The sequence below is a fragment of the Perca fluviatilis genome, chromosome 10 (genome assembly GCF_010015445.1).
Source record: "Perca fluviatilis chromosome 10, GENO_Pfluv_1.0, whole genome shotgun sequence".
Classification (NCBI taxonomy): Eukaryota; Metazoa; Chordata; class Actinopteri; order Perciformes; family Percidae; genus Perca; species Perca fluviatilis.
The window spans coordinates 3,007,767-3,026,079 of NC_053121.1; the positions used below are offsets into that span (position 1 = coordinate 3,007,767).

Sequence of the window (18,313 nt, forward strand, 5' to 3'; positions counted from 1 at the left end):
TTAAAATGCGATGTATTGAACTATCCAGCATTATATTAGAGTTGAAAATCTCCACCTTGAAGTGCATTGTGCTGAGTGATAATGCCTCTCTTTGTACTTTAACTAAACATTGGAATGCAGAACTCGCACTGTGCGGTCACAGGTGGTTTTATATGGCATAAGTAAAGTGCATCGTGAATGAGATGTGTGTTGTTTTTTTTTTGTAACTTGTTTTTTATCAAACTCAACCTGTTCAATCAGTCGCGGTTCGGCTGTGTGTCCCCTGTTTCATCATTTGCATGTAGAGTAGACAGCAATGAGTTTTTGGTGGATGATCAGTTTTTGGCAAGACACCTGTGGCCACTGAACTGCATTCAATTAGCGTTGTACGGATTCAGCAACTCCCCACCCCCGCTGCTGTACTGTGCATGTGTGGGGCAACAGGTTCTCACTCCCATCTCGTCAAATATGGACGCTTGGTCAGGTGCCTTTGTCGTTGTTATTGACGCAAAAAGTCTCCTTTAGCGTTATATAACGCGCTTTAAGTAAACGAGCTTGGTCGTGACTATTGGCGTCCCTTTTGACGCAGTTATGTTAAGAAAAAGCTCGTGGGTTGGCTTACGTTTCCGTGACACGCGGGAACGGGACGGTTGAGTTTAGGAAAAGGTCGTGGGTGGGCTTACGCGGGATGGTTAAAGAAGAAAACGACTTTAGGAAACGTGACAAGTGGGACAAGAACCCCAGTCTTCTGGGTGAAAGTCCTGTGTCTGACCCATCCACCCCCCCAACCAACCTACTTATGTGCAATTCCCCCCTTACATACTACTCTCTAAACCCCATGTAGCTGCCTGCTCTCCCCGGTACGTTCTACAAACACGCTGAAGGAAGCCTTTTTCGTCGCTTCAGATGATGACAGCCAGTGTCCAAACGTCCGTATTTTACGAATTCGGAGTGAGAACGGGTTGTGTGGGGCACGCAAACAGATATCCCAATTTATAGATAGATAGATGCATAGGCGCCGATACAGAATGCCAGTAGGCAACATTCATTTATAATTAAACTTTGCAGTTGGTGCTAAGTGGAGCGTCTGTCATAGTGTGATTGGTTATGTCGCTGTCAGTGCCCGGCTCCATATCCTATCCACCAATCACAGCGTCTCTCGGATGAAAACACTTCTTTTAGTGACCCCCCCCTCCATTCCCCCACTTAGTGCATGATGCATCTTCAATATATACCCGTGTTTTACCTCTTCTCTGGTTATGCAACTGTTTAGAAAGATGCCAAGTTTTTTAAGGTCAGGTAGAATGAATCTAGCTCTGTTAATCCAGTTGGTTTCGATAGCCAGGCCCAGGCCTACTAATTCATGTTTAGGCCTAGGTTACTAGACAAGTGGTGTTGATTCTTAATTTCCCACGAAGCTGATTGTGGTTACGTGTCAGTTCAACTTTTCATCTCCAATCCTATCTGTATTTGTGAGAAATGGCGCTGTCCTGAGTTGAAAGATAGCCTACTTTCTTATCGAGTTAATAGGCGTGTGTGTTCGTGTCAACTGCTGTCCATTTCCTAAGGTTCTGAAATGCAAACATTTTTTGACTACTATGCCCGTGAGCACCCACGGAGGAAAACATAAATCGGCGCCTATGGATAGATGTAAAAAATGTGTTGTAAAGCTGATAAATATTGAGAAACCTAACTAGATTGTATGTTCTCTTTATGATTCTCCATGAAGAGGAGTTAGTGTCAAATGATTTTATGAATTTTAAATGAGCAAAATGCAAAGTTGCATGTCTTAGCTCATTCTTCTTCTTTGTTTCTGCCTGGCATCCTTTGTGGTCGTCAGTGAGATCGGGGATTCTTCCACTTTACACTTAAAAACAGCAGTACACTGATGCATTCTCTGTCATCTTCTGAAGTCTAGCTCCGCCAGCTGTCTGATTTGCTTTGCACTCGCTCTTTTTCGACTTGTTGCCGTGTTTCCCAAAATTCCTTTTGTTTCTGAGACAGCTGCCTCCTTTCTCTTCACAAACTCCAAAGTGCTCTGCTCTTTCTTTACTCTGATAACTTTCCCACTTTTACTGTTTCTCAGTCGATCTGTCAAACACCAGTTGTTAAATTTAGCATAAATCGATTCCTGCTCCCTCATTTTAATAGCCTCTGGCCATTTCAACTTTTTCCCGCTGATCTTTTTCCTCCTTGGCTGCCTGGTTTTCTGTGCCCTCCGGACCACGCATTCCAGTCCTGATAAGTCCCTCCTCAGTGACAGCTAAACCGATAACCTGTGAGCTGGAGTTTGCAGCCTGTTGCTGAACTGCAACATTTCCTTCCCTTCCTGTATCTCACAGCCTTAGTTAAGGTTACTTTCTTCCAGCCACAAAAAGCTCAGCTAGAGCTTTTCTTCTTTTATTAGTGCTGCCGGTAAAAAAGCTCCACATTTTCATGTTCCACATCAAAGTCTGTTGACATGCTATTTCTCCCTGAGGCCATCCTTCCTTTCACAAAGTTAAGGCTGAAGTTGAAATACCCCTGCTGAAAATGGAATGGTCCGTTAATTTGGAACTAGAAGTTTCTAGTCTGGTCCTTCAAACGCGCTGATTCAGTGTTATGAGTCACATTTGAACCCACATTGTCACGAGGAAGAGATACAGTAAACACTGCAGCCCTTACACTGCACTCTGCAGGCTGTAATGAAACTGTCATTGATGTCCTTCATCCCGCAGGGGTTCAGGCAGTCAATTATAAACACAATCTCTCTCTCACACACACACACACACACACACACACACACACACACACACACACACACACACACACACACACACACACACACACACACACACACACACACACATACATACACACTCATGACAAGGATAAGTCATCTTCAAGTAATCTTGCAGCAGCAGTACACCACAGTACATCTCACGTACTGTGTATCATTATAGCAGAAAAGAACTGATATAACTCAGTATTAATTATTAAAACAGCAAAGCACTGGCCTTTCTAATCTTTTATTAAATTCAGCTTGTATTAATTAAGAAGGAAGGTAGGATTTGTTCTCAGCCATGCACATGCACACTCGCAAGCATCAAGGGGGTCGAGTGTAACTTAATGAGTGTAGTAAGTTGTGTTTTAATATTAACCTCTGATATTGCAGGGTTCACATTGACTCCAACAGCGCTGTGAGAGCAGCGGAGCCTCTGGCTGCAGGCCGGACACAGGGGACGGGTATCTGACATGATAGTTCTAACGTCGTTTTTTAATCCGCTGAAAGTCCTTTGTCTTGTAGCGACTCTGCGGCTCCACATTCGCAATCCCTCCCGCACCCGCACTGTTTTTTTTTTTTTACTCCATCTCTTTCTCTCCATCTCTCACACTTCTTGTTTCTCTCTCTCTAACTCACACTGTGCACCCATCTGTTTCAAGAACTTCAAAAACACTCTGTATCCCCTCGCTGCTTTTCTTTATCACTTCACTTCAGTACAGTCCATTGCTCTTTTATGTCTTTAAAGCCCGACTTCAAAAAGGGAAAGAATCTCATCTTTCCTTACCATTTAACCACCTTGTGAAATGGCAATGCTAATATTTCTTCTGTAACATTTGCCCCTGTTTGAAAGCGAGATGTGCAGAATTAAGCCGATGCATGGGCGTGATGCGTTGCGAGCATAAAAGATGGACTGAGGGCGAATGAGTGGGAGTGCATTCATCCTAAACCACAGGATCTACTTAGAGATGCATATTGGATTAATAGAGCGAGGATGCTTGATTTGGAGTGGAGTACTCAAGCTGTGTTTGTCGTGACCTTTCTCATCTCCTCTCAGATTGTCTCCACTCTGGATGAGCTGCTGGCTCGAGCTGTGGGTTTGTGTGGCGGTGTGTGTTTGTGTGTCCTGTCTCTCGGTCTCGGCCTGCGTGCTGGAAATGAATCCGTTATTGGAATAGCCTTTCACTTCTGAGTGGTAGTGAGATTCCTCTGAGTCCGCAGATGTATCCTACTGTATGTGTGTTTTGTCTGCGAGGCGAGCGTTTGATTGGGGTGTCAGGTCTCTCTAACCCGTGGCTGAGTTTTGGCGAGAGGTGTGCGATGTGTCTCGCAGCTCTGGCACTGCTTGACTCCAGCTGCCTTTGAACGCAGCTTCAAAGCCTGCCTCGCTGAATGTTTCTCTCCACGCGTTCTGGCACTATTCACTAACCCCCCCTCCTCCTCCTTCTACCCTCCAGCTCTCTGCTGGGTTTTTCCCGTTCACTTTTGCCCTCTCGTCCTTCACACCTTCACTGTGTCCTCTCCTCTGCTGTACACCGTGTCCTCTGACCGCGCCCGTTTGCCGCTCTGAGATCGAGCACGACTCAACTTTGACCTGGGCAAGGACCGCAGCGCCAGAGATCAATGGAGACTATGGTGGAAGACAGAAATATGAAGGCAGAGCAAGCAGTCTGGCGTAATCTGTATCAGGAGGGGCCGGCAGTATTGGTCTGTGTGCATGTCCAGTGCTTCCTGTCTTTTATTAGGATATAAGAGGATGTGGCTCATTGTTCCTGCCTGGGCTTATTTTACAATCACTTACAATGAGGTGATGTATTTTATGGACATTGAGATCATTGAGTCCAAAATAAAACCATGAAGCATCCCATTCCCAGAATGAAGAGAGTCAAGACGGTCAAGCCCAGTGTTTGGTGGACCGGGTACACCTTGTTCACTTAATAGCCTACAAATCATCCACAGGATCAATTACACATCACATGAGTTGGCCCCCCCCGACACAGCATTTGTTCCTGGGGAGATGGATCCGTGCGTTCCACCTCCTGTGCGCCATGGATGTCTGAGCCTCAGCAACTACTAACTATAAAGATACAATTTGCCTGTTCCTAGAATTAGCACAACACTTTGCGATGGTTAGCTTGGTTAGCTGTGACAATATACTGTATGCTAAATGTACCTGCCTGGGTGCGTTTGGAGATGCCTGATGAAATTCGACGTTGTTGATCCGGCATCATTTATTTTGGTGCCAGTTTTTGGTGTAGCTGATCGCTTACTGCCACAGTTTACAAAGTTATTGAAAGCAAAACTATCGAGAAAAGGCACAACTCCGGTTGTCGACGAGTCTCGAAGCTCGCGTCCGAGTCAAGTCTGAAGTCTTTTGGGTCGAGTCCGAGTCAAGTCTAAAGTCAGCTGTTTGTGCAACTTAAGTGCGACTCGAGTCCGAGTCTCAGACTCAAGTCCAAATCTCTGTTGCACGATCCGAATTTTCGTCAAAACTTGCCTTTTTCAGCGTGTAACGTTGCTCAGAGCTTCCGGTTCCTCGCCGCGACCGGAGTTTAAAGTAAACGCAAAGAAAGCGGTAAGTGAGGGACATCCGGTGGAACTTATCCGGTAAATGAGCCATCGTCGAACCACACTACCTTCCCAGTCATTTTGTTTTTCCGAGTCTTTAGTTTTGCCTTTGTGTTGGATTTTTTCTTTTGGATCTTCTTGCTGCTGGTTGACAGATATTGATATTGAGATTCTAGTGCTTGTCTACCTCTGGACACGTTCTGTTCAGCAGTTCTTTTTTTAAATAATAAATCCTCAAAGATCCTTCTGCTGCCTTCTTGTTTTTCCAGTCCGTGTTTTGGGTCCAAACCTGCTATTTCTAAGTTGTGACACACTTACAGTATGTAAAGGAATTAACCATTTTGAGTAAATTGTTATACAGTTAAATTTGAAAATGCTCTGCTCTTTAGAAGAAGTATGGTATTAATAACGGTCCAAAATTATGTGAAATTGCATTTTTCTTATTGAAAAACTTAACATTCGTGAATAAAGAAGCTGATGCTCTGCCTGACCTGACAATATGCTCCATTCAGTAAAGATGTATTATTCTCACTGATAATACCAGCATTTAGTTGGATGTTTGTGGCATTTATACAATTATTCTTTGGGGGCAAAATACCCAGGTTATTATAAATTGGATTTACCCTTTGTGCATTATTTTTAATTGAACAAAAAAAACATCAATTCAAAATAAACAAAACTGTTGGTATTTTGAAAATGTGACATCAGACCGACCTCTTCAGTTCATTTGTTTATGGGGAGCAGACTACAGGTAATAAGACCAGTGGATGGATTTTCATTGTTTAATTGTTTATCCAGCTGTGGAGTAACATTTCCCAGAAGCTCATTGGCAGGCAGATAAATGAGTGAAAACCAAAAATCTGCCTGTGTGTGTGTATAGCTGTAGTCCTGACACCTGACTCACACCTTGCCCTCCTGCTACGGTTTGCCAAATGTTCGCCCACACTGTCGCCACCTGGCTACTGCTGTGCACTGTGTGATTGCGTTGTGTACGTCTGTGTGCATGCATGTATGTGTGTGAGACAGGGTGCTCCCTAACAGATGGAGTAACCTAATACATGCCTCATTTCTGCCCCGCTGTCCATTGGCCCTCATGGTCTGCTGGTGATGCTATCTGGGCCTTACCAGCATCCTGTCTGCTTTGTTCCTGGAATCAGCCCCACCACCCCCTCCCCGCCCTGCCTCGCCGCCGCCGCCGTCCCATAAGCGCAGGGCACCCGGATTCAGACACACGCCGGTCCCGCAATAGCAGCTGGTGAGGTGGAGCAGCTCTCCGGTTACCTGGGGCAGGTCGCTCTGTAGGAGCTGAGTGAAATGTGTCTGGAAAGACAACATATTGTTTACACAGTCAATGAACAGATGCTGCTTTTGTTGCAAACATGCAGGCATAAATAAAATCATCATTGAATGCAAAAGCATGCTGGGAGGTTTGTGGGAGTGTCAGCCTGTGCACGTCTGTATCAAGATTATAATAGCTTGGAATTTTCAATTAGTTTTTATTTCATTTTAGTTTTGACTTTTGGATTTCATTTTAGTTTAGTTTGAGTTAGTTTTCAGAGTGTGTTTGCAAGTTTTAGTTTATTTTTTTATATATATATATATATATATATATATATATATATATATATATATATATATATATATATATATATATATATATATATATATATATATATATTTTTTTTAGTAGTTTTATTTTGTTTTTGTTAGGGCCAGGTAGGCTATATATAATGTTTCAGAATTATGTAGCTACACACACATACAAAATACATTGTTGGAGCAAGGCCATGATATTTAATGTTTAATCTTTGCGCTACTTTAGTGTCCGATGTGCATAAACAATTACAGCACAGCACCATCTCAAATTCATGCTGTCTCCTTTAGTGAAATATCATAGCTTAGAAACTGAAATGATTTACGTTCATAGTTTTTTAACCTGGCAATATAGTTTAGTTTAGTTTTAATTTTTCTTGAAGGTTTTAGTTTTTATTTAGTTTCAGTTAAATAAAAATATTCTTCACTGCTCATTTTCGTTTTAGTTTACTGAAATAGCCCTGTTCTGTATGCTTAATGTAAACCCTTATTACTGACTGCTGGCACATTAAAAGACATTTTGACCACTGTTGGCTTTATAAAGCCCCTTCAATCAGTCTTAAGTTCGCAATCAATAAGCCTTTGTGGCACTTTGGAGATACAAGGTTTCCAGCTCTCTCACACACACCCACACACACACACACACCCCACACACACACACACACACACACACACACACACACACACACACACACACACACACACACACACACACACACACACACACACACACACACACACACACACACACACACGCTGTGCTGGCATGTGTTTCTGTGAATGGCCCTCCGGCCCTCCTGCCAGTCCTGGACAGGTACTGTTTCTATCACCGGGACCAGGTGGAAGCGGCTTCTCCATCCATCTCTGTGGCGGCTAGAGGTGACACTCCCTCTGCCAAATGGATTAGTCTCATTGGCTGGGTAATTTATTGATGTTTTCCTCCCCTGGGCATAATAGGTGTATGGGCCGCTGATTGATGAGGGCGCATGTCTGCCTCCGCAGCATGTCAACCAGAGTCAGTCAGTCAGTCAGTCTGGTGTGTTATGAGCTTCAGAGTTGACTTCTGCAACACCCAGACTGACGGCCTCACGGACATCAAATATGCTCATTTGACAGGCCATTCATAGATTATGTGAAAAGCCTGTTTTATCTCAGAGCAGGAGTCACTTAGAGCTTTGAGGTGTCAGAAACAAGTGACCTCACTGTGACACAGATTTATTAGAGTTCTTTTACACTTTAGACTACCTGGAATCTGCAGGACTTGATCACACTTTAATCGGGGGCTTTGATTGATGACATGATGGAGAAAGTAGGTGTTATGATAAAACGTTCACGATGTAACACTGCAGATTTACGGTATCAATGACAATGTGATAGAGTGCCTGATTAAGTTCAAGTTCAATTTTATTTATTAGCACGAGTAAACATAGGATCTGCCAAATATCTATTCTGAAGCTGTATGGGGAGCTCTACAGAGAAACCTGCCAGCAAAAAGCCAGAAAACAGTGAAGAAATTGCCAAAACTGCATAGTGCCCCTTTGAGTAAGCACTTGAAGGTCTCAGCGGTCCGAGCAGTTCTTATTTAAATAGGTAAACTATTCCAGAGATTTGGAGCAGCCACTGAAAAGTTTTTAACCTGGATCTGGGAAAATCGAGGAGCATCTGATTGGACGACTTCAGGGCGTTGACAGGAGTGCGAATATGTAAAAGTTCCGATAAGCAAGAAGGCGACAACCCATTTAAAATCTTAAAAAAACAAGCAATAAAATCTTAAAATCAATCCTGAAACGGACAGGAAGCCAGTGGAGCGAGGCTAAAACTGGGGGTAATGTCCTCACGGTTTGCGGTCCCAGTTAGAGGCCGAGCAGCTGCATTAATCTGGACTAACTGTAACCGACGAAGAGATGACGATCCAATCCTACGTATAAAGAGTCGCAGTAGTCTAGTCGAGACGTAATAAATGCATGAATTACTCTTTTGAAATGTTTGCGTGGCAGTTAGGGCTTCACAGTCGCACCTGGAAGAAACCGGCTTTTACAACAGAACTAATCAGTTTTTCAAATTTAAAAGCACTGTCAATCACACCCAGATTCCTGGCAGATGGACGAATGTAAGATCCTAAATTACTAAGAGCATCTACACAGGCACTTAAATCCTCACAACAACCTCAGTCTTATTTTCTTTAAGACTGTTGTATATTGGAGTTAATTTAGCGGATATCCATATTTTAATTTTAATGCACAAGGAAGATAAGAGGCCTAAACTCCCTGGAGTAAACAGTATCTGGCTGGTGAAAATAAGTGGGCAGAGTTAGAAGAGGAGAGGCGTTTCCCTCTGTACTGCTGATGTGTCTGTAAAAAGCCTTCGGTCTCAGAGGACAAACAGCTCTCCAGCCTTGTGTCTCCATCTGTGACACTGACAAAATAAATGCTACTGCTAATTTTAAGCATGGCCTAATATGTTTCTGCGGGCTCCCGCTTTGGTAATGTGTGCTCTTGACCTCCTGCAGTTGTATCCAGAATGTCACCGCCCCCCCTGACATACAGCCCTTTCTCCCCTCCATTAGAGGATACCTGATCCTGCGCAGGCTTTCACTGATAAAAGAGAGCGAGCAGCATGCGCAGGAAATGGGCTCCCAGTGGTTCTTGCCATGACCCAGGCTACTTAGAGCCATTGAATTGCATTTATGAAGAGCCCTCTAGTCTTTCTCTTCACCATTACAAAGTGGCTCTCCTCTCCTCTTAAGGGTGTAAGAGATACTACAGGTTGCAGCAGAATCACAGGGTCAGATGTAAGAGGCTTTCACAGAAACCGAGAAAAGGACAAGCAAATAGCTTTGAGGAGGATGTGCATTTTCTCACCCCAGTAACTAAATATTGTTTGAATTACCAGGAATAGAGTACTTAGTATTTCTACATAGTGTGTGTTTTTCTGTGCGTGTGTGTGGGTGGTGTGTCTTACCACCTCCCAGTCTGTCTCCTTGTCTCGACTTGCAATCTGTACATCTGTCTGCTTATTGATCACAGAGGGAAATGCCTCGCAGTCGCAGCAGGACAGCCGTAGCCTGGAAATCTAAACAGATGTGCGCTGCTCCCGAGTATCCTCTCACACTCACCCAAACATCCTCAAATGTTTTTTTTATAACCCTTTTTCACCCAGCAACTGTTTCGCTATGCATGTATGCTGTTTTCACCCAGTTTCAAATTCACTCACACACACACACACACACACACACACACACACACACACACACACACACACACACACACACACACACACACACTGACATTTACAACCACAGGCTGCCTTTATGTAGTTTGCAGTTTGCTATTGTATTGCAGAATAATAGTGTATTGAAATTTGCCTACCTTCTTCAAGATTCTCTTGAGCCAGTCATTATTTAATAGCAACTTACAGTGACGCAGTGAAAATGTACAAGGCAACATCATAGAATTTTCACAGATCTATATGTGTGTGTGTGTGTATATATAAAAAAATATATACAGTATATATATATATATATATAAAAATATATATATATAAAACAATATCTATATATATATATATACTTTTTCTTTTCAAAAGCCATAACCATTTTGAACTCACACATGCACTGACTTCACAGTCTAACCCTCTAAGACTTTCTTCTACTCACCTACTGTGCAATACTTAATATTTAATAGTATTGATAATATTGAATACTGTGCAATTCCATTACTGTACAATATCGGTATACTGTGCAATATCATTACTCTCATTGTCCAATATCTATTACTCATTGAATATGATCACCACTATTGGGCAATATTCAAATAATGTGCAATAAGCCACACTGCATATCACACATAAAACCATATTTATTTTTGTATATGTATATATGATCTCAGAACTGTGCACCTTACCCCTCTTTTTTTTTCACTACTTATTTTATTCCATGTTGTTATATTTATTTTACGTACATGTTGGCACTGGAATAAACACTGGAAACAGAATGAATTGATACTGTACTATACTAAAGTGCTACTAAGTGCATTAGTAACCCCAAAAAGCAAAGTTAGTTTAAGGTGTTCATAACAATGTTTTGCCTTGTGTATTGCAGTATTAAGTGTTTGTGCTGTCTGTGTTTATTCACCCCAAACAGTGATCTCGTGACGCTGTGTACTGTAGATAGCGTCCGTGCATATGCAGTATGTACTGACTGAGCTCAAAGATTACCAGAAAATCCATTTCTTTCTATTATTTTCCCCTTTCATTTTCTATTTAAGTTCCAACAAGTCCTCTTAACCAAACAACCACATCGCTTATTCCTACCCTCGAGTACAACACGTTTCATAAATAAGCGGCCTGAGCGGAGGCAGGAAATGCGACCCTCAGGAGCATTTTCCGTCCTCACAGCATGGTTTTAAAGACATCGTTAACATTGTGAAACGGTCGCAGTTGGGTTACATTTAGGCACAAAGAAGGTGGTTAAATTGGGAAAAGAATTACGGTTTGGGTTAAAATCACTTCACTTTTGTGTGATACATGACGTAATTACACACTTGGCGCAGAACGTGACTTTAGTTTCAAACGGATTTCAAAACGGGACGCGAACGCCAGCCTCCTGGGTCAAAGTCCTGTGGTTGTTTAACCCTTCCACCTACCCTCCCACCCATCCTTAAGGGACTTTCTGGGTCTTAATAGCCTACCACGCAACATGTCTTCCTGCTTGGCTCCCGTCAAAATTATTACAGCGGCGCCACCTAACAATAAACATAAATATGGGCCGTAATTCCTGCTTGACAATCTTATAAGTTAATGAATTGGGCCATAAAGCTTTAAAATATGAAAACATTTTCATCTCATATGGATGTGTCTTCGCCTCAATTCACACCACCCAGAATTAATTTGCGTCTGTTCAGATAGTGTTAATTCTTCTTTCAAAAGTTAGATAAAAATGCACCCAGCAGCAGTTAGTCAGAGAGACGGAGGGATGTTCATTTCCTTTGCTCAGATATTGTCATTTTCTCATACGGACCTCCTCATGTGCCTGAAATTGCACACAGAAAAACACATTACGCGTTCCACACGAAATAGACGGAGGTGTCACATGTTTCCTCAGTCCTGTCCGAGGACCCACAGCTCCGCGTGGGCTGACAAGCCTCATTTGACCTCGGAGGAGCATGAAGAGAAAGAAATTAAACTATCCAAGCAAGAAAAAAAATGAAATAACAAAGATGAAATGGCTAGCTTTTGTAGCACAAAAAAGTAATAACTTCCTCTAACGTCCCCTGAACCAGTGCTTCCCCCCCACCCCCCAACCCGCCCTCTCAAAGCAGTTGTGGCTATCACTCTCAACAAAGTGATGTAGTGGACTAGCTGCGTTATAAATGGGATTCCGGCATCCCCAGCTATTCTCCTGTCCAAAGCTTCATTTCACTTCCTCTCAGCTCCCCTGCTAAGTTCAGTAATGGAGCTTTAAATCCCCTCTGTTGTCGGGTCCCCACTCATTTTGCTACCGGGTCGATGATAGAGCTCTCGCTTTCTTGTGCCACCTTGTTGATAAGACTTCACTTTGTGCCTTGAAACGCCACTGATTATTTTCCCTTCTCACATCGGGCCACGTGCCCCTCCCTGGTGTCCCCATGCTCTGTATGCTTTCCTACCCGCACACATCCTCATGCCTCTCCCGCTTGACTAATATATTGAGATTTTCTCTTTTAAAGGGACTTTTTGAAGATTCTGTAGCTCTGTTCTCACCGTGCTTTGGTTGTATTCAAAGGTCTAACCAAAGATCTTGCTTTTCGTCTGTTGCAGAAGCATTGCTCTCTTTATATTCCAAGCCATCGTCTATTATTGCAGTATTGTGTGTGTGTGTTTGTGTGTGTGTTTGTGTCCTGTGCGTGTCTGAGCAGTCCTATTAGAGAAAACAACAGATCGAGAAAAAATGTCAAAAGGGAAAGAGAGGCTGTGCGTGGGAAGTTTTCTCTGACTGTGATCATTAAGGATTGGGATGGATGTTTGCGGGGGCATTTATTCGAGTGTTTGATTTCGAGCTAAATTGCTGCCTATTTTTTGACAGCTTAGCGTAGTTGTTGTGATTACTGAGGCATATCATTACCTGCTGAATGCAACAGATTTCTGAAAAGGTGGCCTGACTTTCACCCCGTCTGACTCTTTTTCGTGTTGCCGTCTTGCTTTTCTTGCAGAGGCCTTTGACCTGGTGCTGCGTCACGGCCGTAACTTCACCCTGGCCATGCTGAAGTCCGAGTTCCCAGGTCTGGGAGGTGGAGCCCAGAGCTCCGTGGGGCAGCTCTTCCTGGACATGTCGCTCTACATCCTGGGCTCTGACTCCACAGTGGACCACATGGTGGCGGTGCTCTACGGCCGCCTCTTCCCGCTGGCATACCGCCGCCTGCTGGGCGGCAGCGGATCCTCTTTGTCTGAGGAGTGTGTAAAAGGAGCCTGGAAGGAGTCCGAAGCATTTGGCCCTTATCCCAAACTGATGATGACCCGTCTGTCTCGCTCCCTCCTGGCCACGCGAGTCTTTCTGCAGGCGCTGAACCTGGGCATCGAGGTTGTCAACACCACCGACCACCTGCGGCCCAGCCGGGACTGTAGCCGGGCCCTGCTGAGGCTGTGGTACTGCCCGCACTGCCAGGGCATGCTGGGGCCGCCAGCCTGCAGAGGCTTCTGTCAGGCGGTGATGCACGGCTGCCTGGGGGGAGCGGCCGAGGTGCAGCCTCACTGGAGGACCTATGTGGACGGATTGGGGAAGCTGGCCGGTGCCATGAGGGGCGAGCAGGACATGGAGGCTGTTGTTCTTAGACTGCCTTCAATGATCAAACTGGCTCTCAAGCACGCTGTGAACGAACGCACCCGCCTCACTGCCCTGGTGAGTCCAGTACACACATACAGTGCACACATACACACAGCACTGCATTGAAAAATACAAGGGGCTGCATTGGTGTGAGTGTGTTCCTAGAGATGAGATTGACGGCTCTAGACCCAAATCTGAAAGATTAAGGGTCTGGCGGTGAGTAATGAAAATGGCCCAACTCGAGGGGCGGCACCAAGCATGCAATTTAAAATCTCACTGCACGCAATTGGATAACGCTACGACCAATCACAACAACCACCAGTGGGTTTTCGCTAAGCCCTTAGCTACCAGCGGAGCTAACTGGTAGAATAAACTCTTGCCGTATCCGGCCTGCAAAACAGTAAAAACGTCCTTCTTGCCATGGAACGATTCGAGCGCCCTCTTCTGTTCCTCTTTTAGATAAAAAGCCAAGTCTAACTCGTTCATTGTGGCGGCCAAAGCCGTTTCAAACAACTGGTGTTCATCCGTAGCCATCTTGCAACGTTTACCAATGACTTCGACGTCGCAGCGCTGTCGTCATCTGTTTAGCTCGCCTCTGGCCCGTCTATATCAGATACACCGATGTGATTGGTGCAGCTCGGCTACAAGGGCATAGCAGAGAATGTCTAATAAGGGGCGTAGACGGGCTCTGGGCCTAGTTAATGAGCATCATTACTGAATACCAGAGTGACTCGCTGAGCAAATTCAAATTGTGCTCCAGGGTACCAAAACACTGCACTGCTTACAGTTCACAACACTTCCAGATATGGATGTAATAATGTTATAACATTCATCTTATCCTCCGTCTTGACAATTGAAAAAAAAATGAAGAAGAACATGAAATAAATACCACATTCATTTCAGGTCAGAAGACTTTTATTGAGTCAGGGAGGATGAGTTATCCAGGCTACATTTTTTTTTCACTCCAACAAAGAAGACATTACCTTGTAAAAAGAAATCTCAAACGACTAGACACAGCTACAACGGACGCAAACTCAGAGCAAAACATGCACCTTGGACTGAACTAAATACAGAGCGGGAAACAATAGCAAGGAAAGGGAGGGAGGCAGTCAGACAGACAGCGCTCTCAGCACGTCTCGCTAAAACTCACTCCTCAGCAGCGGTGACCCGTTATGTGTGGTTTCAACTCCAATAAAACCGTCAAGTTTGTTCTTAGCCAGTCAGGGGGAGTGCTCATGAAATATGAAGACCTTTTTCTGCCAGAGTTACAGAGCTGGATGTGCTTTGCTTCTGTATATCTGCTGAACTTTTCACTCTCACACCCTGAATCCCCGCGGTGACCAGGTTTCCACTCAGAACCCATCATTTATTAACACACAGGTTGACCTCACTTGCTCTACAGCGTGAGGGCGTGGCTGCATCCATGAATAGCTGACTTAGGGGAAATTGCTCACTGTGTGTGTGTGTGTGTGTGTAAAGTGTAAGGGAAAGACATATCAAACCATTTCCACCCTCAGTATGAATGTACAAACATTCTCAGGTAAAACCATCCATGTTTCAGCACTTCAACAGTAACCCTAGTACTTTCTTACACCTGGTTGCCAATACGCCAGATGTCGTTATTATCAATGAGGAGTCCAGTGAGGTGGACATTTTGGAGGTAGGCTGCACCTTTGATTCCAGCATGGAGGAGGCTTTCTACACCAAGGTAGTTAAATAATCCCAAACCACTCCTAAACACCATCTCAGAGCTAGGCTATAGGTGCGGACTACTCGTTTTCATATTTGGTAGCCTAGGACACGAAGACAAGAGGTCTTCATGTGGACATAAATAAATGGTTAAAATGTGTCTGTGTGTGTGTGTCTGGTTGTGTGTCTGGTTGTGTGTGTGTGTGTGTGTGTGTGTGTGTGTGTGTGTGCGTGTGTGTGTGTGTGTGTGTGATCCTTATCCAAAATTAAACAAATCCTGTGTAGGTTAATGTAAGACTGCATTTCCAGTCACCACAGATGACTTTACACTGTGTTCATAGTTCTGACTCTGGTTCCAGCATGTGGGATTAAAGCTGCTGCGGTCGTGTAGTGTTCAGCACAGTGACAGGGTCGTGTTTCTGTGTGTGTGTGTGTGTGTGTGTGTTTGTGTGTGTGTGTGTGTGTGAGAGAGAGTGTTTGAATGTAATCTTGCAGAGACAGTCCTTGCTCAGTGGTGTCATTGAAGGGACAGAGGCATCGCTTCCCTAAATGCTAATTTTGTCTCGCTGAGGAGTCGAGGGAGATCACCCAAAATTAGACAACACCTCATTACTGCGCCTCAAATAACTTTGGAATTTGTGTGAATGGATTTAGGCATTACAGGACTACTGCTCTGTTTAAAAAATATATATATATATATTTTAACTGTAAAACTAGAATTAACTATAGAGACAGAGCGCATTTAAGTCCCGCCCCCCACCGGAGGGAAAAACAGCTCGCCGCTCTCCACTGATTCGTATTGCGTGAAGGTGCCTCCTCCGTCGGCCAGTTAACAACAGGAAAAAGCCTCAAAGCTGATGTGTGGTGATATTCACTGCCAACAATGTAAAGAACCCATAACTAAGTTTTTATAAGCTGCCAACCCCCCAAAAACTGAGCTTTTAGGAAGACAAAAGTGGATACAGACGTGAGCATCAGGAAGAATGGAAAGGATGTGGGATCCTGACACTAAGCTAACGATACAGTATGCCCGACATTACGTGTGTAACAATATAGCTAGCCTGAAACTAGTCTATAGCTTCTGGGATTGCTCCAATACTGTTGGAAATTCCGCCGGATTTCACTGTTTTCAGCCGGATGTCTGTCCCCTTCCTCTTCCTTTGTGTTGGCGTTTCTGAGGACTATGGTTAACCGCTCCTCAGATCTCTGCAGGGGAAATCCAGACAGCTAGCTAGACTATCCAATCTGAGTTTTCTGTTGCACGACTAAAACTACTTTTGAAAGAAGTTCCTTCCCGAGGCTATTATGCAGAGGCATCTGGCGATTAGCACCGCCCAAGGCGATTGTGATTGGTTTAAAGATTTGCCAATAAACCAGAGCACGTTTTTCTCCCACCCTGGAATGCTGTGTGGACTAGCCAGACCCTCTTTTGCGGCGCTGTGGAGGAAGATCTGGCAAAGCGAGACTAGCCTGAGACTGACATTTAGATATTTGACTTGGTAACAAAATGCTTGGTGCAAACGTATTGGCATATCGTTAGCTTAGTGTCAGAATCCCAGTCTTCCTATTCCTCCTGCTGATTCCTCACGTCTGTATCAAGTCAAGTCAAGTCGAGTCAAGTCAAGTCAAGTCAAGTGGGTTTTATTGTCATTTCAACCATATATACTGTAGCCTATATAGTGAAACGAAACGTTTCACCATGGATCAAGTGGTGTTACATATTTAAAATATATGAAAAACGGCATTATATAAAAACAACATTATATACAAGCGACATTCGAGACAGGCTACATTTAGTGCACACACATTATATACTTTACATCAGAGACTTTCAACAGGGGGTCTGGGACCCCTAGGGGGTCCTCAGAGTCACTGCAGGGGGCCTCCAAATTATTGTAAATGTTTGAAAGTTTTAAAAAAAATTGAAAAGTCTTAACATGAATCCAACATATTATCAGCACATATAAATCCCCACTTCTTGCTAGCCTATAAGGTAGTCACTAAGGCCATCCACAGATACAGTTAATCCCAAGGATTCACTGTTCCACATGTATGTTTAACATTAATACATGATTTATAAAATCATGCCAACAATTATTATTTGAATAGCTTAGTATTCTATGCAAAAAAGGTATTTATGAAGGCTTTAGGCCGCCCTACACATTATTGTAGGCCCAGTTTAATATGCAACATCATTTTATACAATATATGTAGTAGGGGGTCCCTGCTCCATCTGTCTTTCAGTTAAGGGGTCCTTGGCTTAAAAAATGTTGAAGACTCCTGCTTTACATAAAGTGCAATTACTACTTAAAGTAGAGCATTTAAGACAGACTAGGGACAGAACAGACAACAAAAGACAGGGCATTAGTAGACTTGTAACAGAGCACTGATTGAGGTAGGATATGTAGAGTTTTAGCAGCATAAATGTAAATAAAAGCTCAGTTTTTCGGTTCGACAGCTTATAAAAACGTAAGTTATGGGTTCTTTACATTGTTGTTAGTGCATCCCACCACACAGCAGCTGTTCTCTTGTTTGCTTGCAGAGGCACCTTCACACAAGACAAGTCAATGGAGAGCGGCGAGTTGTTTTCCCCTCCGGTGGGCGTAGCTTTCCGTGTATGACGGGATGCGCTCTGTCTCCATAAATGGTCTATGCACTGTATAAAAACAAACCACTTCATTTTTTTCACTTACATTATTGTTACATTGTAATGCAGTATTGAGCACAAACGTTATGAAATATAATAACAACAGCAGATTGTTTTAAACCGATTATCCACGATTTCTCATCTCTTGTGTGTTTTCTGCTACAAGAACATGGCTGGAAGAAAATATTTTCTTCTATCTTCTCACAGTGAACGCAACTGCATATCATCATGTGGTAGAAATTTGTGCATCGCGCACCAGAAGTAATAAGACGTAGAC

General features: G+C 43.7%; 1 protein-coding gene across 1 annotated transcript in view; it reads left to right on the plus strand.

Moving 5' to 3' along the window:
* gpc3 (glypican 3) overlaps window positions 1-18,313 on the plus strand; it is a 138,141-nt gene that overhangs the window by 66,786 nt on the left and 53,042 nt on the right. The window contains exon 3 of the mRNA XM_039812954.1: window positions 13,090-13,775. Within this exon, the coding sequence (XP_039668888.1) occupies window positions 13,090-13,775 (686 nt within the window). The remainder of the gene's footprint in view (window positions 1-13,089; window positions 13,776-18,313) is intronic.